Source organism: Canis lupus, chromosome 37 (assembly GCF_003254725.2).
Source record: "Canis lupus dingo isolate Sandy chromosome 37, ASM325472v2, whole genome shotgun sequence".
NCBI classification, from domain to species: domain Eukaryota; kingdom Metazoa; phylum Chordata; class Mammalia; order Carnivora; family Canidae; genus Canis; species Canis lupus.
In genome coordinates, this window is record NC_064279.1 from 17,908,253 (window position 1) to 17,922,463 (window position 14,211).

The window sequence follows — 14,211 nt, forward strand, 5'->3', positions numbered from 1 at the left end:
CAAACCAAGAGGCTTAACCAGACTGAGCCACCCAGGCCCCCAAGTTGCTCTTTAAAGCAGAAATACTAAGGTAGAGGACCTAAAAGAATTTATGACTGGGGAAAGTAAAGACACCTCGGAGAAGAACTATTTGGAAAGCTTAAGTTCCTTAATATGTCACACCTGTTATATAATTACGCAATTGCATCTGCACAGTGACCTGTGAGACAGGGGCTATTATAATTTCCATTTCATGGGTGAGGCATTGAAACCCAATGAGTTTGAGTAAATTCCTAAGTATGAAATAACTGGATGTAGCAATGCTAGAGTTTGCACCCACATTTCTCTAAATTAAAGTCATGTGACTTCCTTTAACATAACAATATAAAAGACAGTTATCTCCTATATAGAAAGATATGATGGATAGATGGATGGTTGGATATATGGCAGGTAGGATGGATAAATGGATAGAATCAGTGATATATATAGAGATAGGGATATATCATACACACACTGTAACTCTATGTTTACATTTTCATAAGTCTGATTTTGTGACTCTCTTTCTTTGTCTTCTGTGTTTGTTTGGCATGTTTACCATTAATCTTCTCTGAACTTTACCCAAACCCTGTGTGAATTCTCTTCAGTCCCAGGAACCAGGCTATAAGGGTAAAGCTTACTCCAGGAGAGCCGCTGATTGGATTTCCATCGGTAAAAGGCTGCTTCTCCTTGGAGAAAGCTTCCATCTCTGCATTGATGGCAGCCCTTGCTTAGAGGAAGATTTTAAAGTGGCTGGACCAATTAAAACCCCCGGAACAATTCTATGCTCATTTTTTTCACACTGTGAAATGAATATTAAGCAATACAATTACCTGTTTGAAGTTTTAGCAATATTATTCGCTCCAAAAAATTAAAGATATGTCATTAACTGGGTTCCCACTTACCCTGTTCGATTATTCTAAAATAACATTTCTTAAAGTCTGTTAAATTCTTTTGAGGAAAAATAGTTAATTTTCCCAAGATTGAGTTAAATTATTTTCTTACAAGTTTTGCTTAAATATATACAAATGTAAAATTGCCTTATTCATAAGCATTTATTCAACTATGAAACTCAAACACACCTAAATGAATTTTATCTGAAACAACAAAACCAATAAAATTCAAATGTCCTACTACTTATCGTGTAAAATAAATAGTATTGTTTTATTGAATTTAAATTATCGCTCACAATAAATGTGGTATTGACTGATACAGTACATTTGATTTAGGTTGCAAATGTCCATTCTGACTGGAGAGAAATAATGATTCAATTTTTCCTTTCCTTGTCTCTAGAATATTTTGAAAGTCTTTTTATAGTGTGCCATCATGTTTTTGGCCTACATCTCATGTGAATGCGTTTTTTATTGTATAATTTTTACCTCTGATCTCTTATTAGCCCACAACAGATAAACTAATTGCCCGAAATGTCAAAACTATTCTAAATGCAATTCCATACAAAAAGAAAGTATGGTAGCATTGCTCAGTTATAATTTGTTCACATAAACCAATAGATACTTTTTACTATTTTTATTGGATTATTTTCCCAATTTAAGAAATTTAATCCACATTAAGCATTCTCAGGCTCTGAAGAATTGACCAATAGCTACATAAGAATCTGGGATCCTCATTTAAGAAATACTGTTTTAAAATCATCAAAACTTAAACAAGAATTTAGTGAATGATTAATTTGAGGAAGGGGTTAAGCTAGTAAATATAATAGTGAGCATGAATTTATTTCTAAACTTGCATAAATAACATGAACAAAACCTTTTATATTAATTTTTCATACTTCCAAAATATTGTGTTAAGCATCCAATCTGAGTAAATATCAATGGAAGGAGCTTTGGGGTGATAAAGAATCTTTGACTTGAGTACTTTACATAGCAAGGGAGACAAGACATGTGTACCAGTACAATTTCATGCAAGATGTACTAAATGCCATAGAAGATAGTGCGTTTTGTATGTATACCAGCAGGGAAATGCAGGAATGATCCATAAAATACATGGGTTTTATATATGTGCCAATTTCTGCAGTATTTGCTCCACCTCCCCATTACACTGAATTTCCTATGAAACACTGAGGTTGTGTAAGTGCTAAAAACCAATTTATTGTTTTTTTAAGTATCTGAATTTCATTGGAAATTAATATACAAAAGTAGGCAAGTTCTCTATTAAAATATCTAAGTTATCTAGAAGATTAGATAGATAGATAGATAGATAGATAGATAGATAGATGAGATGATAGGTAGATATACATACGTACATGCATGGATATATAGTTATTGCTCAGTTATGGTCAATCGCTTGGTTCATAGTCTCAAAATATAGTCACAAATAGCAGTTTTGCCCTTTAGGTAGACAGTAGGTGTGAGGGTGAATATGTTTCCTTAGTTCATACTCTTAGAAAAATTCATATATTTCCATTGATCATTCTCACAAGACTGTTAAAGTTTATGGTTATTTTCTCATTATTTCTAATGCTGTTTTTCTGCTTGGGAGAAAGAATAGCCTAATAGTCAGGAAACCGGGGTTCTAATCTCAGCTTGCCTCCATCAGCTGTGTGAACCTGAGCAAATCTCTCATAACCGTGCCTAGCTTTTACTTCCTCATCTACAAAATGAGAGGATTTAGATATAGTCTACTCTTAAAGCCCTTTTAGCTCTAAAACTTTGATACTGTGAGTTAAATTGCATAGGATAAAACAACCTTGGGCACCTGGGTGGCTCAGTGGTTAAGCATCTGCCTTTGGCTCAGCTTGTGATCCCGGAGTCCTGGGATCAAGCCCTGCAGGAAGCCTGCTTCTCCCTCTGCCTATGTCTCTGGTTCTCTCTGTGTCTCATGAATAAATAAAATCATAAGAAAAAAATAACCACCTTATAAGAACAGGTCATAACCTTACTATTTTGAAATAGGTTAATTATGATTTCAAAATCATAATTATGATACTGATGATAATTATGATTATGATTCAAATCTTAAGTATGCAAACAGCAAGTACTGAGAGGCTACGTAAAAATATTTTCTGAAAAAGTTTTAATTTCTAAGGAAAGGCTCCAGAGATTTACTTCAGGTATTTATATGCTGAGTACTTTTTATAAATCCTTTTTCCACACAATACACTTTGCACTCTCAATTTAGTTTAATTATTTCAAAATGATTTTGAAATCATAATTATTCTTTCCATTTTTTTCAATATTTAAAAAAGATTCTTCTTAGTTTAAACTAAATTGAGAGTGCAAAGTATATTGTGTGGAAAAAGGATTTATAAAAAGTACTCAGCATATAAATACCTGAAGTAAATTTCTGGAGCCTCTCCTTAGAAATTAAAACTTTTTCAGAAAATATTTTTACGTAGCCTCTCAGTACTTGCTGTTTGCATACTTAAGATTTGAATGAAGTCTTCAGCTTCATAAAACTATACTTCAAACATAAAAGAAATATTAAATCACAGTTTTAATATCTAAGGCATTTTACAAGGTTCTAATTGTTTGAGAGTTGGTTTTCTAAATCTGATATTTATAATGATGATGTATGACTGTCTGGCCTAACCCTATTAGTCCTCTGTTTTCTCATCTGTGAAATGGGAGTAATAATAGTAAATCATTCACTGAAATAGGGCCAATACCTTAGCGGGGTGTTAGGCACATAGCAAGCACCATGATATTTTTGAAATACTGCTTCTGTTGCTGTGAGTGCTACTCATTCTAGATAAGGGTGTTTATAGTGTACTCCTTACGATGATACATAGGTTACAGCGTCAGGTGGCTATTTAAAACATCAGGAAGTTAGACATATAAAGGCAAATATGCTCAATCAGGTAATCTAGCTTTTAAAATTCAGATAAATCTGATTCAAGTGGATTGCTCACCCCAAAAGCTGGTTTTTAAGCACTATTCTCTCTGTCATCCTGGGTGGGATAAGGAATCTAAATGAACCAGGTAGAAACAGAGGAATCTAAATGAACCAGGTAGAAACAGGATCCCACCCCCCTCCCAACTCCTGGTAACCTGCTTATAAATGTGTAAATTTTGATCATAAGAAAGTTCAATGAGGTATTTATTCTAAAATCTTTGCTAAAATTATGAGAACAAATCCCATTACCACTATCCTCCTTGTCCAGTACAACTTGTTTCTATAAGGGTTGTTAAGTAGGGTTATTTGTTAGTATGATGTTTGTATACAAAGATAATGAAAACTAAAATCTGGAGAATTTATTTCTAACCTAGAATATTATTTTTAATCTCAAAAGTCTTCTTTTTTTTTCCTTCCTTTTTTTTTTTTTTTTTCCAGACTGGGTGGGGGTAGAAGCAGGGGGAGAGAGAGAATCTTTTTTTTTTTTTTTTTTTTTTTTGGGGGGGAGAGAGAGAATCTTAAATAGGCACCATGCCCAACACAGAGCTGCATGTGGGGCTTGATCTCACCACCCTGAGATCATGACCTGAGCCAAAATCAATTCAGATGCTTAACTGACTGAGCCACCAGGCGCCCTTCAAATGGCTTCTTTCATTTTTTGCCTATGATGCATAGAACATTATTTCTTGAATATTTTTCTAACTTGGTTATATAACATTAGCATTGGGATATGCTCCAGTAGGTACTACTTTAAGCCAAAAATTAGCTATCTGGCATCTCACAGGCTGGTCATTTTAATGATGAATCTCCCCCTGCTTTTTAATGAAGCTATTATACTGACTAGGTGAGTGTATGTCATATGGCCTTAAGGATCTTTAAAACATCTGCTATCTAGAATAGTAGCTCTTTAGAAAGAAACCATCTGCTATATAATTTCTATGTATTTCATTCAAATTTTATCTTCCCAGGTCTTTCTGAATAGATCTTGTTCACACTGATCCTGGATAATGCTGTTTGATCACAAATTCACGTTTTGAGGCATCTTCTTTAGATTTTAAATCATGGTATTTCTGCAAATAAGCATAGAAACTTATTATAATCAAACTTTTCTAGAAAACTACAAAACATTTTATATTAAATCCAAAATGAATCTTTTCTTCTCTGAATTTGTTTTACTTGGTACAAAAATTTTAATTGTTTCTCTTTGTATAAACAGCTTTTTAAAAATAAACTGCCATAAAATTATTTTTCTTTCATTCTGTGTTCATTTTGCCTAGTTTCCAGAATGTCAACCTCCTTTTTTCCTCTTTTTTTCTTTCTTCTTCTTCTTTTTTTTTTTTTTTGGTTATATGTATTTGTGTTTTATCCTCAATTTAATAAATTCTTTTGTACTTTTTTGGGGGAAGACAAAATAAAATTCTAATCAACTATATTGTTTCATTGCTTTTCCTCTTTGCTATCTGTTTTAGACATCTCACTATTTTGTTTTCTTTTGTACTATTTATTACAGAGGAGGTGTCTGCAAGGATAGTTCAAGTAGTCACGGCTGAGGCTGTAGCAGTCCTGAAAGGTGAACAAGAGAAAGAAGCTCAACATAAAGATCAACCTGCAGCTCTGCCTTTAGGTAAATGAGAAACACCTTAGTTCAAGAGCTGTATGTGCAGCATCCTAATCACAGGACCAAATCTTTATGGTCGAAGAGAGGCCCTATCTCCTATTTCATATATAACATTATGTATAACATTATATATATAATATATAACATTCATCAAACCCCACTCTGTTGGGAGGCCCTGGCACCTATTTTTACCTTTCTTGACAGGCTCATTTGTAGTATATGGACAGTCTTCAGAGTAATATGCTTATAGTTAGACTCTGCCCCTAAATTTCCCCTAATTTTAAATTTTCATTTCTAGACCACTAGAGATATTTATTATAAAAATAAAGCCAATGCATATTGATGTCATGGCACCCACTTATAAAGAAAATGTGTAAATACTTAAATGAGAAATGATTATTTCCCTTTATGGGTTTTGGTGAATGTTTGTCTAGCCTTGTTTGGGTCTCCCTGAACCAGCCACAAAAAGCCTATAGTCAGAGCTTTGTTACAATCATGAATGACTTTGTATCTCATATAATGTACTGGTCTTCACTTGGTTCAAAAGCACTTGAGATATCAGTGCTGTCTCCCTTGATCACAAGTCAGATGCCCCCTGGGCAAAACAGATAATAAATGGTGCTTGCCAGAGAAAACACTCTTAGCCAAAGGCTTGTTGCCCCTCCTTTAGATAGATGATAGATGATAGATAGATAGATAGATAGATAGATAGATAGATAGATAGATAGATGATAGATAGTTAGATGATAGATATGATGTATATACATGCAGAGACACAAGAAAGGAAACTCTTAGGTTCAACATATGTCTATTTCACATGTTCATATAATTAATTCATAGAAAGATATAATCTTTAAAGTCTAAAAATAGAACATATTCAGTTGTCTCAGTCTAATATTTGATTTTCTGGTCAGTACTCCTTTAAGCAATTTAAATGACTCAAAAATTAAGCAACAAAAATTCTACTCTTCCAGAATAATAAATACTCATTATTTGCAGTAAGATGTCCTTAGATCATAAAGGTTTATTTGTCTCTTAAAATAGGGGGAAAATTATCTTATTCAAAACATTAAACTTCTGTTTGTGGTTCACTCCTATACCTTAAAGAACACCTCTTTTTTTTTTTCTTTTAATTTTGAAGCCTTAAAATATGTTATATAGAGACCAATGGGGTCAGGGAACTAAGAAGCCACCGGTCATCCCAAAGCTGCTTTATGAGAGTAAAAAATACATGCTCTATAAAATAGAGCAAATAAAATTCCTACTGGCCTTGATGATGAGTATTTCCTTTTTGCAATCCCTTACCTTCAAATGAGTTGCTCAAGAAGAAAGAGTTAACTGTGGATGAATTATATCTTTTAGAAATTTTCTCTTTGGTTCTTCACATATAATGCCAAGGCCAAAAGTTTACTTGACTCCAACTAGGACATGGTTTCTGTTTGAAGGTTGCCTTAGGCTGTGACAGCTTCATTTTTCTTTTCTGAGAATATATACAGAAATACAGTTTGACATTACACTCAGTGGACAAAATGTTGTTGTATTTTTTAAAAAATACATCACCTATAATCCTGTGATTGAAGGTTACATTTGTTTCTAAATCAAGAAGTTGAACAATATAGAATTCTGATATTTTTTTTCAGTCAGTCAAGCTAAATCCAAATTAAAACGCTTGCCTATGTGTTGGAATATAGTCAATTAGGGCCAGAATAAAATATTTTATTAATTGAACAAGCAGACACATTTGTGGGATTAATGATAGAAATTTAACAGGCATTTTTAATCCATTTTTATAGGGAAGATAAAACAATTTTTAAAAAATATTAAATATTTCTCTTTCCTTTTAGGTTTTTTAAGATATGTGAATCAAGCAATACAACAAAAAAATAAGTCAAGGGCAACATACTATTCAATCTTTTCCTAAATTTCATAAAGAGGCCTTTTTACAGATGGCAGAGCTGTTACACAACTCATGACCTAACAGGATTAATTGTATCTCATTTTTCCACTATTTGATCTTTAGCAGCTGAAGAGACAGCTAATCTGCCTCCTTCTCCACCTCCATCACCAGCCTCAGAACAGACTGTCCCAGTGGAAGAAGGTAAGGCCCATTGGACTTTTTGAAAAGGTTTGTCTTCTGATAAAGGGTAAATTAGCATCAATTCATAAGCAGTGGACTTGGTATGGGTTAGTATGTGACCCAGCTTGAGATCTGTTTCAAACAGCCAAGAAGAAACAAAGACTTTACTTAAATGTATCATCATTTATCTATACAAAATCAGAAGTAGGAGGAATATAGTAAATAAAAAAGGAGATATCTGCTTGATACAGGAGAAGATAACTTTGTGTTTAAATTGCTAAAATAGTTACAGAAAACCAGTTCACTTAATTAATATAAAATGTTCTGACAGAGAAGATACAATCCAATCTTCTAAGTGACTGAACAAAATTAAATTTATTGATAAAATCGTAAGGAAATATTGTCAGGAATTGTCTGTTTTGCTCACTATTGTGGCTGCCAAGGGCTTCCCTAGGGTCTGGCCTGTAAGCAAATTCTCAATAAATATTAATGAATAAATGAAGAAGTCAGTGAATGAATCTGATATTGAGAGCAGTGAACTGGAAGCTGAGATCGTGGCTTCTTTCCTGCTGAGACCTGTTATTGTCCATGAATATATTTATGCATTTAGTCAACATAGAATGCTATGTCAGCTTTTCAGTTCTTGTTAATAAAACAGAGGGATGCTTTTGAAGAATCTTGATTCAGAATCTGAGCTGAAAGGCACTATTTAAAAACGAACTATTATTAGTTTTCTGACTTAAGTCAGCTAACTTTTGTGTATTGTTTGAGTTATAGAAGGCAGAGAAGAGCTTTAACTAAAGTGTTGTTTCAATATAATTTAGTTTTCATATACTAAAATCAGAATTTTAGTATCATTCCACTTTATTCCTTAATTTTTTTCATTTGTTGTCCCTTTTAGCAGTTATTTTACTGTTAAAAATTGAACATCACAAAAGACTATTTTTATACTTTGTAATTAGTTTCTTTTAAAATATTCTTTGACTTCCTAATAGAGATTTTTCTAAATTACAGAACTATGAACTATCAATAAACATAATTTACTATCGTCACAGATTTATACACCTAAGCTTCTTTTAGTGAGCTTTTTCTTTCTTAAATTGAGGCCTTTTTTTTCTAATCTACTGCCTCAAATAATGTTAACCAAACTAAATTATCCCAAAGAATAAAAGAAAATTTAGAGACTATAATCAGTGGCAGTTATGATTTTTAGTTAATTTCCTGAAAAATGTGATTTGATCTTTTAGTTTATAGATTTAAAAGATTTTTTGACCTTATGCATTCATTGGCACATAGCTATGGAGCACCTACAGTGCGTTTTTCAAATGCTAGCTATATGCTAGTGAGCAAAACAGACACAATCCCTGCTTATAAGGAACACGCAGTCTGATGGAGAACAGAAAGCCAATAAATTAGCTTATAAATAATTTCAAGTTGGATTAGCACTAGGAAGGAAAAGAACAGGGCTTTAAGATAGAACAAGGAAAATTTTAATTTATTGGATGGTAAGGAGCTAGGCTCAGAAGTATGAGGAAAAGTTAGTCAAGCAAAGATGGAGGGAATAGTCATTTGGGGCAGGAAGACCAGGATGTGCAACGGGACTCAGGTGGGCAAGAGCATAAAGTGTTCTAGGAACTGGAGACATCCCATGGCTCGTGGGTAGTGAAAAAGGGGTAGAGTAGCAAAGGGGTTTATGGGTCAGCAGTACCCGCCTTGTTTCAGAGTCTTGATTTCACTTGGAATGCAGTGGGAAACCTTCCATGACAGCTGTACTTCCCTCAGGTCATTAAAAATGTTTCTAATCCCTTACTTCAAGCCTTTCAGAGAATCTTCTTAACCCAAGATGTTCACTGGGTGTGGCTGGAGGTCAAGTAATTTACCCTTAATTAACTCTTACATGGGAGTTGGAGCAGAAAGAGCAGTAGGGTCCACCCATCTACCTGGGAATTCACCCAGTCTGCTTTCTGGTGGGTGATATCATAGATATAATGAAAATATAAATAAACCATAGAATAATTTTTACATTTTGGTACATTTTCCATAGTAACTGTTTCCTTATTTGGGGGGAGTGCTTTCCCTGTGTTGTTTGAGTATATTTGGGGAAAATTTAAACTTACTTCCTTTTGAAGATGATTGAAGATATTTTATTCTTAACATTTTTCAAACCAAACTTGTATTTTTTCTTAAATATTTTATTTATTTATTCATGAGAGACACAGAAAGAGAGAGGCAGAGACATAGGCAGAGGGAGAAACAGGCTCCATGCAGGGAGCCCGACGTGGGATTCAGTCCCGGGACTCCAGGATCACGCCCTGGACCAAAGGCAGACGCTTAACCACTGAGCCACCCAGGCGTCCCCTAAACTTATATTTTATTGAATTTTATTTTCCATTTTTTCAGAAGAAAGCATTAAATTATAGGAAGGCCTAATGATTTGCTTTTAAACAGATAACCATTTTTAATTAATTATGTGAAAAATACGTATTTTATAAACGCTACCTCATTAATTTAAAGGCCAAGTAATATTATTTCCTCAAGAGGTGAAAGATATGGATCTACTTAATCATACTAGCCCCTGTCTTATTTTAGACCACTCTTAAAGCATGTATAACTTTTTTTTTTAATTTTATCAGAAAATAAATTAGTGAAAAGTCACAAGATTCAACTCTTCAATTCTTCAAACCAATTGGCTTGCAAAGACCAGGAAATATTCTATTAATGTGTAGCTCATAGCAGTTTGGGTGGGAAAGGAGCATGTGGGTTTTTTATCTAGGAGATTTTTTTTTCCTACTTCAATATACTCTGAAAGAAACTTTAACCTAGAGGCATGTGACTGCCAATCCATTTACATAAATATGAGAGCTCTTGGATTGAGTAATTCAATGATTTTGAGGCTATGATTACTTTTTTTAATTATCACACATTTTTAAAAGCTGCTCTTTCCCAAAGGGGAAGCATGAATGTTTCCACCAAAAATAATTTGAGATGTTAATTACTGTAAGTTGTGAATAATCATTTATTATAATTGATGTGATATTAATAACTCCCAGGTTGTGTGCTTATTCTGGGAAACAGAGATTTTGATGGAAAACATAAACAGGTAGCATACTTAAAAGGAAACTCAGGTACAACGAATCAATACTGCACTAGGTGTGATGTTTTCAAATTAATCTTTTTCTTTTTGGCCTAACCATAATAGTTGTCATTTGGACTGAGCTATTAGGATTTGGAAGCCCTGCAAGAACAATGGAATCATCTGAAAATAGAACAAGGAAACTTTCTGCCCTCTTAGATTTACTCCAGAATCCTAGGGTAGTGTTTTCCTGTGTCAGTGATGCCATGAATCTGAAAGCATTCTTCCCTCCATAGCATTCTGGGGAGCAAACAGCGTTGGCAAACTAAGAAGTCCTCAGTCAAAAGCCTGCAGATAGGAAAGGGCTTAGAGAGAGTGGAGAACAATGTAAGTAGAGCCAGTTGCCCCGGGCAGGGGGCAGAAGCGGTAATGCCAGGACAGGCAAATTCACTGAGTCCCCGATACCCCCAAGAGACTCCATCTCTCGGAAGAATGACTACTCATTGGTACCGAAGGGGACTGACAAACCAAGGCTGGCTTCTATGTGGCCAGCCTTCTAAATTTATTTTTAACTCAAAAAAAAATTTCGTTAAATGCTGAAATAAATTGTATGAAAATAAATTAGGGAAAATGTATATCTCCAGTGAAATCAGGTAAGCTTCATTTTAAAAAGTTCTCATTACGCAACAGAGCTATGTCAAAGTGCAAGGTTCATAAAGCAACCCTATCCTTTAAAATATCACTTTATTAAATGAAATAGAATATTTTGTGGTGAAAGCAGAGTCCCCCAAAGCATGAGTAAAAGGATGACATTGAATTCTGGCCTTCAATAACAAAGCTAACTTATGAAGTGATTTCACTTTTAATAAATCTCTCAAGTCTAGATTTGATGTATCCAATGAATGGAAAGCAGAAGTACATAACAATTTGTCTGAAGACAAATTGAAGACAAAGATGCTAACATACGTGGAGTCCAGCATTGTAGTTGGCACTTTCTCAGACATCTCCTCATTTAACCCTCCTGGCAACCTGCAGAGATAGATGATTATTCATTTCCACTTCATGCCCCTGGATTTGTGGCTAGTAATCAGAATTCCAATTCAAATCTCAGACCCTGCAATCACAGCCCCACCGTGTCCCTAAAGCCATCTCTTATCTGGGTTCTTAAATGTGGGGTCAAGAAAGGGAAATGATCTTCCAATGAGAGGTTTCTTTTTGGTTCAAGGTACTAGACCAATTTCCTTTTTTTGGAAAGCATACCAAAATAAATAATTCATTACTTATAATTAGTGTGTATCCCACCACCCCCATTGAGATGCCATACGTGATTCTATAGCAAATAGGATCTATTTCTTCTGCCATTATTGTTGGAACCAAGCTAGCTGTGATCCTCTTAGTATAACTTACCTGGAGCCTAGAGATGGACTTCAGGCTCAGAGATTCTAAGCAGAGAGTTGGAGCACACACAGCTCATAGTACCAAGACTGGGCTTTGCCAGACATTCTTTTGAAGTTGCTTGGCTCAGTGCCATACAAATACTACAAAGAAGCTCCTTTCCACTGCAGCCCTTAAAGGTTTTTTTTGCTCTTTTTTCTCATTCTCTGTTTAGAGTAAAAGTTTTCAGGATAGAAAATACTGTTTCTTTGAAATATTACAGATCAGAAGCAAGACTCTGTGCTGTTTTCACATTTTGGCACTTTCAAAAATGAGCAATGGAAACAAGAAATAGGAAGTCAAAATCTTCAAAAGGTTATAGCATCCAAGGAGTATTGCCTTTAAACTACCAGCTCTCAGCTTCAAATTCTTTAGTTTTATACTGTAGTTGGCTCTACTCCCCAGAAGGTGTTTCACAGCAGAGAGAAAAATGTGCCATTTTCACTTATTGTCTATGCAATCTGTTGAGCATATTGGAAGTTTTGGAAGTAACTTGCATATATGAAGCGTTTAGAGACTCAAGGAGTCCTGGAGGAAATATGAATGACTAGGACACGTGACAAGCCCAGGGCTTATGATTCAGCCAGTGTTGTAGGACTGATCTCAGCCAATTATCTGCTCAGCTAAGAAATCGTGCGGAATTGGAACTAAGAATATCAAATGTAATTTTAGGCTTCTGCTATCCCATGATATAATAAGCATGATGGCTGAAAAAGTTCTGAGCAGCCATCCAGGAAAAAATAGCATGGAACAATCAGTAAATAATGTGCTCAAGAGTTTAAAAGTATTCCCTCTACAAGATATTATTTTCATATCTTTACGATTTCAAATTTATTTCAGGTTGTTAGCACTTGGTTGCTGAAAATAAGATGCCCTAATGATACAGTACATTTTCAAATAAATGCTATAATCTGCCTGCTTAAATTTTGATAGAAATAAAAATTGGATATACGGACTTTTAATACATTTTAATAATTCTTATTATTGAAAGTTAGGAAATTTGGAAATTATTTCTAAATATAAGTAAATAAATCGTAATGATTAGCAAATCCTGGAACCTGTTATATAGGCCCGAGATGTAGTTTCTGTACCACATTAGAAGCCAAATATTGTTTGTTGCCATCATCCTTAAAGCTCATTGAAATATACCAGAATCCAAGTGCTAAGCAGACTTACCTACCCTTGTGTATTTAAGGAGATATATTTAAATAAGACAGATTTCTAAGCCAAGACACTGGAAAGACAGAAATGAGAGTATTTATGTTAGCATTTCAATGAGAAATATGAGGCGAGGGTTTGAAATACAAAAACAACCAGAGGTGTAAATGAAACCACGTAGAATAAAGTCTTGGTGAATCTGAAGCCAGCTCTGTAGAAATAATTGTCAGGTAATTGTATCTCTTTTCAGCTTTCAGAAGAAAAAGAAAAGAAAATGAGTTTATATTATTAGGGACTCTCTTAAAACCATGAAAACCAGTGTTCGAAAGGATGCCCCTAGTCTTTGGCACCCAAGGAAAGAGCTAGGCTACTGTGCTCTCCTTAACCAGAAGAAGAATGCACTACTGTAGATTTTTTTTAACCGGCCTGGAATTAAAAATGGTTTTCTGGTAAAAGTCATTAATAAAAACTTAAATTAACCAAAATGCTAACTATGTGACCATCCTAGATAATTAAGGTTGTGCTTCATACAGGACTGTTTTCCCTTATAATTGTAAAGCATCAGGTCCTAACGCCTTTCTTCTTTTTTAACTTATAAATATATTGACAGAAGCATGAAAAGAGTCTACTTGAAAGAATTTCTTCCAAATAATGTATCTGTACTGTAATGCTTTGTTTCTATTTCAGTGGGGGTTTTTTGGTTTGTTTTTCGTTTTGGTTATTCTGACTTGTTGGAGGGGAGTGTATAGATAATTTGTATTATGCAGTAACGGGTGTTAGTGCCTTTGATTTATCTAAATCAATGGCAAGGTTACCTAAGGGATAGTGTAAATTCAGTGCCTACTGATGCATGAAACATTCACTGCCTCCCATCCTCCATCAGCTTGGTCTGGCTAATTCCCCTCCATCCCACTGTGCTACCTCTGTGACCCGTCATGTCTTCGTGTAGGTGTTTGTCTCGTCCGTCTGATCTTGTGTTTGTCT

General features: G+C 34.5%; 1 protein-coding gene across 20 annotated transcripts in view; it reads left to right on the plus strand.

The window, feature by feature from the left end:
- Positions 1 to 14,211, plus strand: part of MAP2 (microtubule associated protein 2) — a 293,705-nt gene that overhangs the window by 234,399 nt on the left and 45,095 nt on the right. For 15 of the 20 annotated variants that reach the window (XM_049106437.1, XM_035710979.2, XM_035710992.2 and 12 more), the window contains 2 exons: positions 5,378 to 5,491; positions 7,506 to 7,583. In XM_049106437.1, the coding sequence (XP_048962394.1) occupies positions 5,378 to 5,491; positions 7,506 to 7,583 (192 nt within the window). The remainder of the gene's footprint in view (positions 1 to 5,377; positions 5,492 to 7,505; positions 7,584 to 14,211) is intronic. The other 5 variants (XM_049106438.1, XM_049106440.1, XM_049106439.1 and 2 more) reach the window with 1 other exon arrangement.